The 17,217-nt window shown below is 42.7% G+C and overlaps 2 protein-coding genes and 1 long non-coding RNA gene across 5 annotated transcripts in view; 1 reads left to right on the top strand and 2 right to left on the bottom strand.

The window, feature by feature from the left end:
• Positions 1-505: 505 nt before the first annotated feature.
• Positions 506-10,603, bottom strand: LOC139363804 (uncharacterized). Its single transcript, XR_011624805.1, has 3 exons — positions 10,509-10,603; positions 3,741-3,800; positions 506-761 (listed from the first exon to the last, which is right to left on the bottom strand). It is a non-coding gene; the product is annotated as an uncharacterized lncRNA (long non-coding RNA).
• A 4-nt stretch (positions 10,604-10,607) lies between these two features.
• LOC112424825 (protein phosphatase 1 regulatory subunit 35) lies at positions 10,608-11,631 on the bottom strand. The gene has a single exon (XM_071098631.1). It carries the CDS (start codon positions 11,629-11,631, stop codon positions 11,272-11,274), a length of 360 nt encoding a protein of 119 aa, XP_070954732.1. The 3' UTR covers positions 10,608-11,271.
• A 131-nt stretch (positions 11,632-11,762) lies between these two features.
• Positions 11,763-17,217, top strand: part of LOC105471104 (mannosidase alpha class 2A member 1) — a 175,574-nt gene continuing 170,119 nt past the window's right edge. For all 3 annotated transcript variants that reach the window (XM_071098627.1, XM_071098629.1, XM_071098628.1), the window contains exon 1: positions 11,763-12,420. In XM_071098627.1, coding sequence (XP_070954728.1) covers positions 12,286-12,420 — 135 coding nt within the window. In that variant the 5' untranslated portion in view covers positions 11,763-12,285. The remainder of the gene's footprint in view (positions 12,421-17,217) is intronic.

Below are 17,217 nucleotides of genomic sequence, written 5' to 3'. Positions count from 1 at the left end.
TTGTGAATCAGAGAATTAAAACCAGGATTCAAAGCAATACCCGTAAGGGAAAGTGGTTGGGGTTTATATCAGAATCATGGAGGTATATTATATTAAGGTTAAAGAGGGAGGATGAGATGGAAAGACAGAAAATCTCACCACAGCATGTGGAAGTTTCTCCTTAGGAGAGCCTTGTGGCTCATTGTGCCTGTCAAGTAGGCTAATGTGCCTGTAAATTTCCTCTGACAGAAAACACATCACAGCAGCAGCACCAGAAAACAACACAACTAAAATGTGGAAGACTGAAAGCCCAGCGCTTTCAAGGGTGATCAGAATATGCCAGAGAGAAAAAAAAAAAAATACCAAGGCATTGAAAATAAACAAAAGCTAGGAAGAAATGAGATCACTTTCCAGGAAATAAGCATTTATCATTTATAGGCGAAAGGAGATGCTTCTCCCACAGTCATTTTTTAATGTATTATTGGGCAGTCTCAGTTCAAGGTCAGAAATATCAGAGGGCAAAGGAATAGAACTCAAGATTTAATACTGTATTTATCATAACTGGCTTTGTAATTGCATAAATATTAAATATGTAGAAATAATTGTAAGCACATTATCTCCATATCTCCACACATTGCTTTAATTTTTAATGTAATCTTTTATCCGCCTTTTCCTCAGCTGGCTGTGGGTTTGTAATTTGCATAGCTAGAATGATCCGGTGCCATCAATTTAGTAATGAAGTCACTCATTGAGCAGAAGAGTTTTCTAAAGATTATACAAAGCTGTAGGAAAGAAAAGAACAGAAATGAAATTTTATGTTTCAAATAAATGGGAAGTTTATTTTAGAACATATTTTCCATTGTAAATTTAATACAACCACTTTATAACAAATTTGGAAAACAGAGAAGATTGGGAAAAAGCACCCATATTTCATCAACCTAACTTATCAGTGTTTTGTGGTCTTTTGTACCTAGGCACATATATTTTTAACATAGATGTAATCATAATTATGTGTGTGTATATGTGTGTAATTTTACATCCTATTTTTTCTTTTTCTATTATCAATATGGTTTCATAACTATAACTTTTGTGACTATAAAATACTAATAAAAAGAGGTGTCTATAATTTTCTCACTAAGTTTCTTGTGGCTAGCAGAGCAGAGGGGTAGAATCAGATGGTTAAATATCAGCTCTGCTATTGAACTGTGTGGATTTGGACAAGTTAGTAAAAGCTGTGCCTTAGTCTTCTCATTTACAAAATGAGGATAGTAATAGTGTTTTTTATCAGAGTGTTCTTGTTAGAGTTAAAGGAAATAATCCAGCATTTAGTCTGGCTCTGTCATATAATAGGTACTAAAACTAAGTATTAGCAAAGGCAAAAATGTCGAATATGTTACATTGGGTTTCAAAACTTAGGGAAAAAAAGCTTAAGTCCTACAAAACTGAATTTCCTGGGACATTTCCATCGCCCCCTTTAGAATTTTTTAAAATTTCTTTTTTAAAGATGAGGTCTTGCTCTATTTCTCAAGCTGGACTCAAATTTTTGGGCTCCAGTAATTCTCCTGCCTCAACATCCCATGAGGCTGGGACTATAGGCATGCACCACTCTGAGCCCTGCTTGCCCTCACCGTTGAAGTCCCCATGTGCCCTTTCCTGGTCACAACTCCTTTCCTCCACCACGAACTAGACATTGATGCTTAGTGCTTTGTTGCTTTCCTTTATGCTTTACATGTAAGTATGCTTCTAAAAAGATATAGCTTATTTTGCCTGTTATTGAACTTGATATAAGTGGAGTCACACACATGCACTACACACACACACACACACACTACACACACACACACATCATTCTGTATTTAGATAGCATGCAATCTAAGGCTCAGTTTTGTGATGAAAAAGCTTTAGACATGGAACCAGAGAACTGGACTTCTAGTCTAGTCTCCTTGAGACCTCGGGCAAATCTTTTTGCCTTTCTGGAGTCTCCTTGTAAAATGTTTGGATGTTCTAAGTGTCTTTGAAGCTTTAGAGTACAGAGTTGTTAAGTCTTTCCTACATGAGTATTGTGTGGCATACGAAAATCAGAGTCAAAGAGAATCCAGAGAAAGGCCTAGGTTCGGCTGAAATAGGCCTCCTGTTCCCCCAAATTAGGCCAATTGTAGTGACAGCAAACAAAGGGCTGTAGAAAAATGAAAGTGATGATCCTACATCACAAATAATTTTCTCATCTCTGATAAGTGCACATTTAGACATATTACTAGCCCTAATTATACTGTACATAGAGGATATTTTCCCCAGGATAAATCACAGCCATAAAGATTGTAATTTTAAGAGTTCAGAGTTCAAATAAGTAATCATATATTAGATATTACAGGTTTTTCTGAAAAGAGACAGTTTTAAACATTTTATTCCATTCTCTCTGTAGATGTATCTGTATTTCTACAAATACTGCTTGCGGTTACTACTGCAGACTGGCTCACTCACTGTCCATTCTCCTCTCTTCTTATCATGGCTTTTATACTGCAGAGACTGGAAACTTAAAACGTTTCCTAGACTTCTTTGCACGTAGAGGTATGATATGAATTAGGTCTATAATTAGATACACTCATGCAAAACTTAACAGAAAAGAAGTTAAGGCACTCTCCTGACCACTTTTGGTTGCATTTCTCTTAGAATTAAGGTCATAGAAACATTTTTCTGCAGCTGTGTTCCATAGTCCATTATTCAGCCTCCTGGAAGACAATATGCATCTGAGGCCATTGACAGCAGTAGGTTTTTGACTCCACCTTCTGTCATAGGGTTATGTTCTTGAACTCAGTGTTCCAGTAGTCTTCAGAGGTTCCAGCTTCACTGATAGGTCAGCTTGGTATTATACTGGGAATCACTTTTGGAAGCTTGGTCTAGAGCCCACTTCTTCAATCCTGACATGGATTTTTGTAAGCATCCTCTATTAAATAACTTCTTGCTTAAAATACCTAGAATGATTTCTAATTTTTACACTTAGTCTGAGCAATACACTTCCTAAATGTTATTTTCAAAAATCTATTCGTTGTAGTACAAGGCATAAAGTATCATAATTCTATAGAATGCTGCATCAAAAGAGGAGTTTTGAAACCAGAAAAACCAAGCTATACCATTTAGTAGCTAACTATTCTAAAGCAAGTTATTTAACTTCTCTGTATCTAAGTTTCTTTATATGTAAAATAGATGTTAATATACTAGTCTTGCAGAGTTATAATTAAATGAGGTAACATAAGTAAAGCACTGAGCATAGATGCATTACATGGTGTTCATTTCTTTCTATCCCTATATTGGACTTCCTTTAGTGATCGAGATGATTAGAAAAATAATTTGGGGGAGAAATTCCCTTTACAGGGCTTTTTATTAAAGAAAAGCTCACTTTATAGGAATATAAAGATTTAGTGCTGACTCACAAAGACAAAAGGAATAGCTTTAAATGCAGCTCAAGAGCAGACAGACATCTATTACGAGCCAGGGCAACTCATAATGGGCACCACCAATCCACATCAACTGGTAGCTCAGGACGAAGATTATTATTCACTCATTCAACAAATATTTATTAGTCCTCAATATTGCTAGACATTATTTTACTCACTAATATACAACGTTGAATCATAAGGTCCCTGACTTGTAGCAGCTTGCATTCTATTGGTAGGATAGACATAAAATAAGTCAATACATAATTTCAAATAGTGAGAAGGGTTATAAAGAATAAAGTCCTCCTCCAGCTCTCCTTCCCTTACCTTCTTATGTCTCTCTCAGCAGTGTGTTATGCTGCTTGACTCATCCTCTCTTGCAGCTTCCTTTCATGGGAAGAAAGGCACAGGGAGGTAAAGGTTATGCCAACAATATCAAGAGTCTCTTAGGTAGGTGGGTAATTTCAAGATCTGTAAAAGGTCAAAGGCTCGCTACTGTTTCGTGGATGTCAGTGGAAAACACAAGACATCCCGATTAGAGACAAAGGAATATGTTAAAGAGACAAAGGAAGATGTTGAGCCTGATGTCAGTGCTAGTTTCTCATGTCCCCCAGATCCCACAGGGTCTGAGGGGAGGGGTCCAGGTGGATGCAACGTACACAGTGGATTTGTCACAGCAAAGGAATATTGCGCTTGAGGAATTTACTGCTTTACAGTGTGTGGTAAGTCAGTCTGCTCATTGTTTGGGAGAAGGCATTACTCGGTTGCTCAAGGCTGCTCCCTGCAAACACAACCCTGAGAGGACACAAGTAAATAATGGTCAGGGCTTTGCGTTCTCAGCATACCCAGAAAGAATGTGTAAGGATGCTCAGGGCTTTGACAGACTGATTTTCACAATAGGTAGAGTGGAGAAAAGGATTAAACCCTCATTCATTTATAGTTTTATGCAACCAAAATTATAAAATTTTCTCAAGTTTTTAGGATTTAGAACTTTGTCCTACTTCTTTCCAATTTTTCCCCCTTAGATATGATCTATTTAGGCCTTTGAGGAACTCAGACAGACTTAGAGTATCAGTTGTCAGAAAAGACAGATTTTCCTATTGTTAGCAAATATAAGCTGAGGCTCTTGTGCACATATAGACTTATCACCAGAAGCATGGGGCTAGACCTCATGCCTTCCAGAAACCTCACCCTAAGCACTCCTTCGAGACCTTTCCTATTCAAAATTACATTGAGTGCTCACTTTAACTCAATCTTCACTGCAAAAATGTATTTCAGTGGGTAGGAAAAATGACAGATATCTGTGATATGCTCCTAACCTGGAGCATTCCTTGGGTGACTGTTGTTCTTGCATCCTGGTAGAAGGGGTTCTTCCTGGATTATCCTCACAGTACACTTTCATTGAGCTCTCAAGCCATAGATCAATGACAAGGGAGAAAACGGTAAACATGCTCCATGACAAATCAATACTGTCCGATTATCTACATGGACTTCCTTCTCCATGTCCCACGGCAGCTGTTTCAAATGTTCTCTCCCCTACTCACCTCCCAATTGCACCCATCTTTCACTTTCCCAGAGTAAATGGAAGTATCTGGGGAATGCTCTCCCAATATGTCACTACCTGTGTTAATCATACAGCAAGGCTGAAAGATCACTGTTACTACCCCAATATAATATGTTGGAAAATGGAGGCTTAGAGATATTATGTAACTTTCCCAAAGTCACAAAAGCTTTATCTACTGGAGAAGCAATCAGATTTGAACCTTTATGATATGAGCTCTGCCCTCATGTACCTTCCCTTCCTTCTATTTTCAGTGTTCCTACAAAAAGCTCTAGCCTTCTGAGCCCCAAAAACATGTACACTATAGAGAATGTTTGCTTTCACTTTTGCTAGAAAATTTTCTCATAGCATAAGGATTAAATCTGTAGCAATTTGTTTCCCTAATGACAGAGATAATTGCTCTGATCCAAAGGGAGGATAAAATTTCTCATATCTTTCCCAAATGAAAAAATTGTATCCCAGGATAGGCACCTAGGTTTGTTCTGAAGGTCCTGGGGAAACCAGAACGTATGTCTGTCTGTCTGTCTGTCTGTCTATCTATCTATCTATCTATCTATCTATCTATCTATCTATCTATCAATCATCTATCTCATTTCATCTATTTATCTATCCATCCTATGTATTTATCTAATTTATCTGTATATCTCTATCTATCATCAATTTATCAATTATCTATCAATCTATTTTCCAGCTTTATTGAGGTATTATTGACAAATAAAAATTGTACATATTTATGGTATACAACATGAAGTTTTGATACATGTATCCATTATAAAGTGATTACCACAAATAAGCTTATTAACGTATCCATCACCCCACATAATTACCATTATTTTGTGGATAGTGAGAACACTTAAGATCTACCCTCTTAGCAAATTTTCAGTACACAATACAGTATCATTAACTATAGTCACCATGCTGTATGTTAGCTCTCCAGAATTTATTCATCTAATAATTGAAGGTTTATACCCTTAGACCAAAATCCCATTTCCTCCACTTCCCAGTCTCTGGCAACCACCATACAACTCTCTATTTCTATGAGTCTGACTTCTTTAGATTCCACATACCAGTATAAGTGAGATCATGAGGTATTTGTCTTCTTGAATCTGGCTTATGTCACTTAGCATAATGTTCCTCAGGTTCATCTATGTTGTTGCACATGATAGGATTTCCTTCCTTTTTAAAGGCTGAATAGTATTCCATTGTTTATATATACCACATTTTCTTTATTCATTCATCTGTTGATGGACACTTAGGTTTATTCCACATCTTGGCTATTGTGAGTAATTCTGCAATGAAAATGGGAGTGCAGCTATCTAATGAGATATCACCTCACATCTCTTGGAATGGCTATTATCAACTCCAGGAGACATAAAGACTCATACGTTAGTATGTTAGTAACAATAGGAAAACATACAGCTTTTTCATAAGTGATAGTAAAATCTTATTTCAGTAAAGTAAATAAGTGATTAAGATTATCCAAATTAATTTTCTGAAAAAGAGAAGTTGCTTTGGATATATACACAGAAGTGGGATTGCTGGATAATGTGGTAGTTCTATTTTTAAGGTTTTAGGAACTTCATACTGTTTTCCACAATGGTTTACCAGTCTATAATCCTATAAATAGTGTACAAGGGTTCCTTTTCTCCATTTCTTGGTCAACTCTTATTATTATTTGACATGTTTCTAATAGCCATCCTAACAGGTATGAGGTAATATCTCATTGTGGCTTTCATTTACATTTGCCTGATGATTAGAAAAGCTTTTTCTTTTTTAAATGGAGTCTTCCTCTGTCACCCAAGCTGGAGTGCGGTGGTGCAACCTCTGCTCGCCGCAACTTCCGCTTCCTGGCTTCAAGCGATTCTCCTGCCTCAGCCTCCACAGTAGCTGGGATTACAGGCACCTCCCACTACGCATGGCTAATTTTCATATTTTTAGTAGAGAAGGGGTTTCACCAGTGATCTGCCTGCCTCAGCCTCTCAAAGTGCTGGAATTACAGGAATGAGCCACTATGCCCAACCTAGAGCACCTTTTAATATTAGCTGTTGGCCATTTGTATGTCTTCTTTGAAAAAATGTTTATCCAGGTGATTTGTTCATGTTAAAATTGGACTATTTATTTATGTACTATTGAATTATGTGGGCTCATAATATATTTTGGATATTAGTCCCTTAATAAATATGTGATTTGCAAATATTAGGTTGGTGCAAAAGTAATTGCGTTTTTTTTTGCCATTACCTTTACAAAATCGCAGTTGCCATTACCTGCAAAAACCGCAAATACTTTTGCACCTACCTAATATTTTCTATCAGCTGGGTGGTTGCCTTCTGTATTTGTTTGCTAGGGATGGCATAACAAAATACCAAAGACTGGCTAGCTTAAACAACAGATATTTATTTTCTCAGTCTGGAGGTTGGAAGTCCAAGATCAAAGTGTCAGCAGGTTTGGTTTCTCCTGAGGCCTCTCTCTCCTTGGCTTGCAGATGGCTGCCATCCCAATCTGTCCTCTCATGGTCTTTTCTCTGTGTGCATGTATCCCTGGTCTCTCTCTCTTCTTATAAGGACACCAGTCAGATTGGATTAGGGCCTCACTAACAGCTTCATTTTAACTTAATCGCCTTTTTAACTTAATCTCCTCTTTAAAGACCTTATCTCTAAATACTATTATACTCCGAGGTACGGGGGGTTGGGACTTCAGCATGTGTATTTTAAAGAGAAACATTCAGCCGGGCGCGGTGGCTCAAGCCTGTAATCCCAGCACTTTGGGAGGCCGAGACGGGCGGATCACGAGGTCAGGAGATCGAGACCATCCTGGCTAATATGGTGAAACCCCGTCTCTACTAAAAATACAAAAAACTAGCCGGGCGAGGTGGTGGGCGCCTGTAGTCCCAGCTACTCGGGAGGCTGAGGCAGGAGAATGGCGTAAACCCGGGAGGCGGAGCTTGCAGTGAGCTGAGATCCGGCCACTGCACTCCAGCCTGGGCGACAAAGCGAGACTCCGTCTCAAAAAAAAAAAAAAAAAAAAAGAAAAAAAAGAGAAACATTCAGCCTATACCACTTTCCTTCCATGGCCACATGATTGGTATGACCAGTCCCTGCAACAATTACTTTGCCCCCTTTCCCCCAAATCCTAACCATTGCTAACCAACACCATCTGTTTGGATTCATCTCTCAGTGACTCAGTGGTTTTGTACTCGTATAGCTTGTACCATCCTTGAACATATCCCACATCTGAAGTGACCACTTTAGAGTTGTCATATCATACTCAAGATCATTATCTCCTTCTCTCTAGTTTAAATATATATTATTAAGGCACCTAAAATACTTGCTAATTCCTGCTTATCAGGTCCAATCAGCATAATGTTGTCAATGCGGTGGACTAGTGTGATATTTTATAGCATGTCAAGACAATCAACATCTCTGTGGACTATATTAAAGTGAATTGATACACCCCCAAGACAATACTGTGAAGGTATCCTGTTGGCCCTGACAGGAGAAAGCCAACTACTTCTGGTGGTTTTACAAATAGGTATAGAGAAAACAGCATTAGCCACATCAGTAGCTATATACCAAGTGCCAAGTCTTATGTTGATTTGTTCCAGTAAAAATAATACATTTGAGACAGCAGCAGCAGCAATTGGAATCACTTCTTGATTAAGTTTATGAGTCCACAGTTATTCTACTAGATTTATTCTGCACTGGTGAATTAAATGAGAATAAGTATCACCACCCCTACTCCTTTTAAGGCTTTTATGGTAGCACTGATTCCTGCAATTCCTCCCAGCCATGCAGTGTTGCATCTGGTGAACTAAATGGAAGCTCCAAGAGCTCCTGGAGCTTCCATTTAGCTCTCCCTAATAATGGTCCTCTTTCTATGGCTAAATCCCAATGTGGGGATCCTGTCAGTTGCTAAGTATGTCTATTACAATTATTAGGTTGATGCCAAAGTAATTGCTGTTTTTGCCATTAAAATTATGTCATTAATACATATTCCAATTACACTGGGAAAGTAGACACATAGTTGGTATGTGGACTAACAGTGGTGATTTCTGTCCCCAGGAATTAGCATCAACTCAGAGCCAGTGTTTAGTAAACCTAAAATGATCTGTGTATTTCCTTTTCGCCAATGTAGAGTCACTAGTAAATGGCCACATGTCGTTTTGGGGAAAGCTTGAAAGAATTTGCCATGTGTACTGTGGCCAAGGTGCAAGATCCTTCCTAAAGGGGACACAGATTCTCTTTCAACCAAGGGACTAAGGGTCTGTGAATTGACTTAGGTCTCAGAACTGGGAGATTGTGACTACCCACTGTGGTGACTCAAGTCAGGTTTTGGCTACCTGACCTAGATCTTTACAACTGTTATAAATATCAAGCAATAATCTATTTCAACTGCCTACCTATTTTGTTCCCAGAGCAGCTTTGTAAGCCAAGGCAGTCTGATATCCTGCTGCCCTTTAAGGTAGATGTGCCCACCTTGTCTTTGTTGGTTATGTGCTGCCTGGCCTCTGCTATTCTGAGATTGTGTCATCCCCACTGAAACCAGGGAGCCCATCTAGATAGTGGCATCCTCTATAGTCAAGGTTTTCAAGCAAGTCTAGTCTCTTTAGACACTGGAGGGCAACCTACTTCCACTGATAAGAGAGTTGGAGTGTTTAAGATTGTCGGTTTCATCTGGGTCCAACCCATTTCAAGTATTGAGATTCTATTATTAAAAAATAACACCCTTTTACGTGAAAAACTGAGAATGTGTATGAATTTAATAGCAGTTATAATTTAGTAACATGAAAATTAAAATTTTGTTTCTCAGCATCATTCTTGTTGCTACAATAAACCAGAGCTTTTAGAATTCTACAGAATATCTCTGGTTCTCATGCCATAACTCTGAGAGTTAAAAAACCTGTGCTTTCATTTCTCTTTATAACTAACCACTCAAAAGAATCCATCCCACACCAGTCTTTCTAGTCACCTTTACAACCACAGCAGTCAAGTGTAGCAGCCACTTGGGCCCCCAAGGCACAGGCTTCAGTTGGCACTTCATCAGGATCAACCACAGGTAATTGCTTAATTGAGATGCCCAGCATGTCATGAATTACATTTCCCTTTGGCAAGGAGCTCAAGCTCAAAACCTCAATCAAACTGACCTTTAATCCCATCTTTGCAGGTCTATTTCTTGGGACTACTCCTGGGACAGGGAAGGCTTAATAAAAAGAATTATTAACTATAATAGAGAATTAGAGTAATGAAGGATTCACTAGTGAAAAGAGAACTTTAAAGAATATAGCAACAGCAGGTATAAGGAGCTAACCTTATAACTAACTCTTGGACTGAGAGACAGAGTGCCCAATGAAGAATCTCCCCAATTCCTCCCAGGGCTAAGATCTAGACCTTTTTGGAGAGGGCATGACCTGGCTCACTGAATGGCAGAGAAGTCACCATTGGGCTACGCCTGCAAAGCTTGTGGAACATGTGCCCTCTGCAACTTGCTGCAAATACCTCTAGGGTACCAGGGAAGTTATGCATGGGGTAGTGTCTCACCTCCTCTACAAAGCTCCTGGAGTTGGGCACGGGAGAGGAAATTGCTAGTTATTGAGCACTATAGGATCTTGGCACTGGAGAAAGCCAGGTATGCTATCAATACACAGAAACCAGGAAGCAAAATCCTTTTTTTCTGTAATGTCTCTTCAGCGCCCTCTACTGACAAAGCTTCAGTCCCAGAAGGCAAACGAAAAACTGTTTAAAAGGCTCAGATCCATTTTTACAGTGCAGTCAAAAAGGGTGAATTTGGAGCTGAGAGGCAATCAATAACTGGCACAAGCATCACTTCTCAGATTACACTCATGGAATTCGCAGTCAGATGTTTCTACATGTGCCTGGACGGCCCTTTGTCAGTCTCCTTTCCCCCAGGTTTCAACAGGCTGTGACCAAAGGAGGAAATAGCCCGAAGAGAATGTGCAAGCCCTCTTCTCTTGCATTTCCTCCAGCCCTTCACTAAGTACTCTTCCAGGCACGCCAGGCCCGAGTGTCCTAGGATAGGAAACCTGGGCAACAAAGGGAAGTGGGGTGTAAGTTCAACCCCTGTTGGACGTGGGGTGCTGGCGCCTGAACGCCTCCGAAGGCCTCAACTCCCAGAAAGCTGCCTGCCAGGTCACAAGAGCCTTGTAAGGTCTTCCTACCGCCGGGACACTGGGAGGCAGGCGCGGGGCGGGTCCGGCCGGTGACGCTCTGCGATTGGGCGCCGGGGGGCCCGCCCCCTCAACTCGGAGCGTCGGGAGGGGGCGGGGCCAGCCGACCGCTCGGCTCAGGGGCTGTCGGCGCTTATTGACCCGGCGGCCGCCGCGCCGCCGCTGTCTCCTCCTGCTCGTAGCAGGCGGTGCTGGAGCGCCAAGTGGCGCTGGAGAATCGGCGCTTCCTTTCGCCGCTGCCGCCGCCATCTCCGCGTTTGTGGGGCGGGAAAGAGGGAGGGGGATCGCGGCTGCAGCTGGAGCGGGCTTCTCTCCGGGGACGGTCCTTTTCTCCCTGCTCTCCTTTTCCTTCTCCCCGCGTTGCCACCGCCCGCCCCCTGCACCTCCCCGCGCAGCCTGGGTTCGGGAGGGGGAAGGTAGAGACGGCTGGGGGCGGGAGAGGCCGGCAAGCGGATGCTAGCTCTGAGGAAACTCATCAATTCGTGCGCCCCGGAGTCCAGGGTACACACCGGCCCAGTGGCAGCGGCGGCGGCGGCGGCGGCAGGAAGGGGCTCAGTTGGGGGAGGCGGGGGCGGTGCCGCGGGGGCGGGCCCGACCGTCCCGGCTAGAAGTTGTAGGGCTAGGCTCTTCACGACCCTGTTCCTTTCTCCTCCGCTTCTCTGACCTAGCTGCGCGGCCCCGGCCCGGGAACTGCCGAACCCGCGCCTCCCCTGGGTGAGGAGGACACGCCTGCCCTCGTCGAGAAAACTTTTCCTGCCGACTCAGTTGGCGCGGCGGTGGCAGGAAGTGCGGGCAGCGACCTCTCCTCCGCCTGCCCCGCGCGCCCGGCCGGAGGTCGGCGCTGAGCTTACGATCAAGTTTGTGGGGGCCCCTTCCCAGCTGCCGGCGAGTCTCGCCTCGAGAGGGGCGCCCGGCCCCGGGGAGGGCGGCAGGCCAGGGCGAAGGCCAAGGGCGTGTGGTGGCGCCGGAGACTAGGTGCGGAGCACGGCTGGGACTCGCACCCGCAGCAGACAGCGCGGAGGGCGCGCAGCCTGGGAGAAGGGAGCCTCCGGCGGCTGCTTCCTGGAGTCAACAGTCCGCTGTCTCCTCTGGCTGAGGACAGTGTCCTGGCCCCGAGTCTATCGAGGAAAATGAAGTTAAGCCGCCAGTTCACCGTGTTCGGCAGTGCGATCTTCTGTGTGGTGATTTTCTCGCTTTATCTGATGCTGGACCGGGGTCACTTAGACTACCCCAGGAACCCGCGCCGCGAGGGCTCCTTTCCTCAGGTAAGCACCTGGGAAGGGGGCGCGGGGCTCCGAGGGGCCAGGCGTGCGGGCCCCTGGTTACCGGGGGGGCCAGGCGTGCGGGCTCCTGGTTACCGACTCCTCCCCGACCTCTTCCTCCTGCCGCGGCCCCACACCGGTGCTGGGCGAGGCCAGGCCAGGGGAGGGTCCCAGCCGCCGCCAGCCGGGGCTCTGTAGCTCTCGGACGGCAATGATCATCTCTTGGGAGCCATCTCGCCCGGGCGCGCCGAGTTAACAAAGTGCCGGGCGGCGTGCGGCGGCGGCATCGCTCTCAGGGAAGTGGCCATGTTCCGGCATTCGCACCCGGCCTGTTGGGGTGGCTTCGGGCACCTGCTGGCGGGGGAACGGGCGCGGCGTGAGGCGCCCCCCCAGCCCGGGGCCCGCGTATGGCGGTGGGGTCGTTCTCGGCTCTTACGGGGTTAAGTCGCCCGCACCAGTCCAGACCCCTACGCTCACCGAGTCTCGGAAATGGATCAAACCGACCCCACCTAGCCTTATTATTATTATTTTTTTCTTCCCCACTGCCTCTGAAGAGAGAGAAGTTTATTTCGTGTTGCAGCCGGTTTAGATGTGAATCTGTAGGTTGATTTTAGTGTCGTCATTCTTCAGCTATTACCTCTGGATTGTTTGTAGCAGACATGGGGAACCGAGTGGGGAAGCGCGTGTTATACTCCGGCCGAAAGCTGTGGGGCGCTCAGCCCTGCGTCCAGTGGTAAAATTGGTAAATGAGTTGGGAAAACGACCCATCCAAAGTCTTATTTAAAGTTACCGAAAATAAGCAAAGCGGACACAATCTGTTCCCTTTGGAAGGGTACCCGCCGCGCGGCATGTGCGAGTTCAGTTTCAAGTTATTTGCCAATAACCTGTGCACTTCAGAAATTGGGGTGGAACTGGGTATTATGTAGTGTGCTCTGGAACGGATGAACCTGAAGAACTCAAACCCTGACAGGGCAATCTAACTATTCCTACTTGACTTACGAGAGAGAGAGAAGCCTAGACGTGAAGTTGATTTTTTTTTTCTCTTTTGTGACAACTTAAATGACCAAAGAATATTCTTGCCATTTTTTTCTATTATGCTAGAGCAAATGGCATGAATTTAATTGAGATTAAAGGACAAACTTTACTGGAATTATTTTGAAAGTGAAAAAAGACCCTTTTATGGGTGCTATCATCAATACAGAGCACTCAACATGTTTTGTCGGTGAGAGGTATTAAAAATCTTGCTGCAGAGAGATGTATCAAAATTTTAAAAGCCTCTGCTTTCCTTAGGTAGTATGACAGAGAAAATAGAAACAAGCACTATGGGCATCTTTAAATCTTGAGCTCAGAGCTTGTCCAGTGCTTCTTGATGAGGTTGGAGAGAACAGTTGGAAAAAGGTAAGGAGTTTTAAGCTTAGCTTGATATGTTGTGTAATTTTGGGATTGAAATTACTGTAATTTTTTTCCCTCCAGTAACCTCATTTTCAGAATTTCCTCCATTACAAGAAAATCATAAAAAGTGATATATTTTACTTAAAGCATTTCCTTAAATAATGTCCTTTGGCTTTGGCTTGATGATCACTTGAAAATGATTTATGCAAACATCTGGACCTGGGTTTTCTGGCAACCTTGACATTTTCTCTATTTCTAAAGACGTGAGTGACTCATTCAGTTACTGGGAAATCTTAGGCAAAGCTAATTCCGATATTGTAATACCCATCCTTAGTCCTCAATGAGAGGCTGAAGTTCTGCTTTAAGTGTAAAGCATTTGATGAAAGGTGAAAGTGGCTGCTGGAGAAGGCTGTTGGTACTGAACTGGGAGGTAGAGCATTTTGTATTTAAGATTGCCTTTCTCAGATTTTCTATACTGGATTTTCACTGCAGAAAGAAGAAATTCTTTGAGTGCCCGGAAGGCCGCTGACTCCCCAAGCAGACAGACATTTTAAGACCCTTCTGTAAGCTTAACCATTATGTGTGTGACATTAGCCTTCGTATCTTAGGTAAACTTCAGTGGGCGAGGGAACTGAGGCACGGAGAGATTAATTAGCTTGCCCAAGGTCACACAGCTGTAAGCTGAGATTTGAACAGGTAGCCTTTGTAGCCCAGGCTCCCAGCCACTATGTTGTCGTGCCTCTTAGGAATCTGTTGCCTACTGTTTAGGCTGCCATCTGCTTATGGAAAGACCTGATGTAAAATAGAAAGCAGTGATCCTCAACGTTTTTGTACCGGGGACTGGTTTCCTGGAAGACAGTTTTTCCACAGACAGGGGTGGGGTTGGGGGGGAGTCGGAGGTTTTGAGGATGAAACTGTTCCACCTCAGATCATCAGGCATTAGATTCTCATAAGGACCATGCGACCTAGCTCCCTCGCATGCGCAGTTCACAGTAAGGTTTGGGCTCTATGAGAATCTAATGCTGCTGCTGATCTGACAGGAGGTGGAGCTCAGGCTGTAATGCTTGTTGACCTGCTATGCCACTCACCTCCTGCTGTGTGGCCTGGTTCCTAACAGGTCCACGGCCCTGGGATCGGGTACCCCTGATGCAGAGCATGTTGCTCTCTGGTACTTTAGCTTATAACTAAAGGAACTTCTATTCTGAAGCCATAATGAATGTGGTCCTTTTTCTGAAACATTTACCACTTGAGATTTATACCTTCCCAGAATGTCTGAGCTCATTTCAGAGCTAAACATTATAATGAAAACCATTATGTAGTCCAGCATCCAGAACTTGAGTTGATTCTTTTTTTGATTTTTATTTATTTTTTTCACTGCTTCTAACTTAATAACACCAAACATAGTAAAAGAAGGTTGCAATACATTTCTTTGGCAAGTTTGGGTACTGAATTTTTTCTTGAGTTTTAGTAGAGCCAAGCAGGTTGGTCACTATGTGTCATTTTTGGTGTCTAGTAGAATGGTTTATTTAGATAGGTGTTGAGTTCCTCTAAATTGTCCATTTTAGTTGGTTTCAGTTGATATGGAACCTTCACCAGGCTTTAGGTTCATCTTGTAAACAAGATATTTTTAAAGACCATCCTAGATTGAGAGCAATCTATTTGTTGTTTTTTTTGGAGAGGGAAAACTCTTGTGTTTTCCACCATTTGGCTGGACTCTGGGGCAAGAGTGGGCTGGCTCAGGGTGCTTCAGTTTCTGTCACCCCGGAGCAGCTGCCTGCATCTGAGATATTCTTTGGAAATCTATCCTGAAGCACTCTGAAGCCTTCCTTCTGCTTCTTGGAGGACTAGAGGCAACAGGGGGCCTAATCTGATGTAACTTGTGTGTATATTTCAGGGTTAATAAATCTCAGCTAAGAAAATTAATAAAAATTCCACTGTGAATGAGAGGTTGGTCAGGGACTAATGTCCTGAAAATGCTTTATGATAACTTGGAAGAATTTGAGCAGATGGAAAGGAGAAACTTTGTTAAGGTCTCCCTGAAATTAGTCATCACTTCTTACAAGCAGATTTCACAAGTTGCTTACTATCTATGGTGTGTATAATAGGGTTGTCTTATTAATGTCTGATGTTTGGATCTAGAGAAGTAAATTAATGAGTCAGGTTTTGTGTAACAAATGATCACTCTTTAAATAATTAGTGTAGCATATGACCGTAGAGATTAACTCTTAAAATACAGAAATTGAGACTCTGATGGAAAATGTGAAAGTGAAGTTAAAACTTTTATCTTTTTGCCTATGTAACATTTATCAAGTGATTAAGTGAGAATGCCTTTAAATAAGCATTTGATTGAAAGCCATTAGAAGGTGGAAACTTGTATACCTTTTTCTTTTTTTTCTTTGGGACAGGGTCTTGCTCTGTCATCCAGGCTGGAGTGCAGTGATGCAATCACAGCTTACTGCAGTGGCCTTGAATTCTTGGGCCCAAGGCATTCTCCCACCTCAGCCTTCTGAGTAGCTGGGACTACAGGTGTGTATGCCACTGTGCCTAGCCAGTTTTAAAATTTTTATTTTGTAGAGACCGGGTCTTTCTATGTTGACTATCTAGTTTCGAATTCTTGGCCTTAAGCTGTTCCCTTGCCTCAGCCTTCCAAAGTGCTGGGATTATAGGTGTGATCCACTGGTCCCAGTTGCCTTTTTTTTTTTTTTTAACTTACTATAATACAGATACAGAAATGTGCTTACATGTTTTTCATCAGTAGTACTTCTTAAGAGTCTAGCACAGTAGATGTTATTAATGAAAGTTGACCCATGGCAATATGTATAACTAGGACTTTGATTCCCCAGTTTTTTTTCTTGCTTTCATAAATCTGTAAATCTTACTTAAGAATGACATATAAGGAAAATATGATCTCCTTCCCCTTCCTTCAGTGCAGTCTATTTATAAACAATAGTACTTGCTGCTGGGGTTTGTTCACGTTTGTATGAGGGAGTTTGTCTTATTTCCTGGGATATAATACTGAGATCTGTGTTTTTTGGGAAGTGATGGAACTTTGATAGTGCATCCAGCATTTAGGAATGCAAGAACAAACATTAGAGCCTTTTGAGGATGGTTTTCTGTAACTCCTCTTCGGTCCAACAGCCCTGTGGGACTCTTCCTCATCAGCATTTTTCACTAAGACCCAAACTGACTTCCTATAAACCACCAGGGCCGGATACTCATGACTATCTGTGGTTTGAAGATAGTAGTTTATGTTTTTGTTTGTTTGTTTTTGTTTAAATTGAATTGGGTGTGTTGTTCCCAGATGAACACTGTTATCAGGGCCTAAGCAAATTTTTTTGTCAGGGAGATGTCACAGTTGTATTATTGGAAGGGGATTTTCTGTCTTAGCTTTTAATTTGCATTAAGAGG

The sequence above is a fragment of the Macaca nemestrina genome, chromosome 6 (genome assembly GCF_043159975.1).
Source record: "Macaca nemestrina isolate mMacNem1 chromosome 6, mMacNem.hap1, whole genome shotgun sequence".
In the NCBI taxonomy this organism is placed as follows: Eukaryota; Metazoa; Chordata; class Mammalia; order Primates; family Cercopithecidae; genus Macaca; species Macaca nemestrina.
The sequence above is the reverse complement of the archived record's forward strand: the minus strand, read 5'-3'. Positions and strand labels throughout refer to the sequence as shown.

Coding starts and splice junctions, on each gene's coding strand:
- LOC112424825 (XM_071098631.1), bottom strand. CDS start 11,631: ATGAGTTTCCTCAGAGCTAGCATCCGCTTGCCGGCCTCTCCCGCCCCC.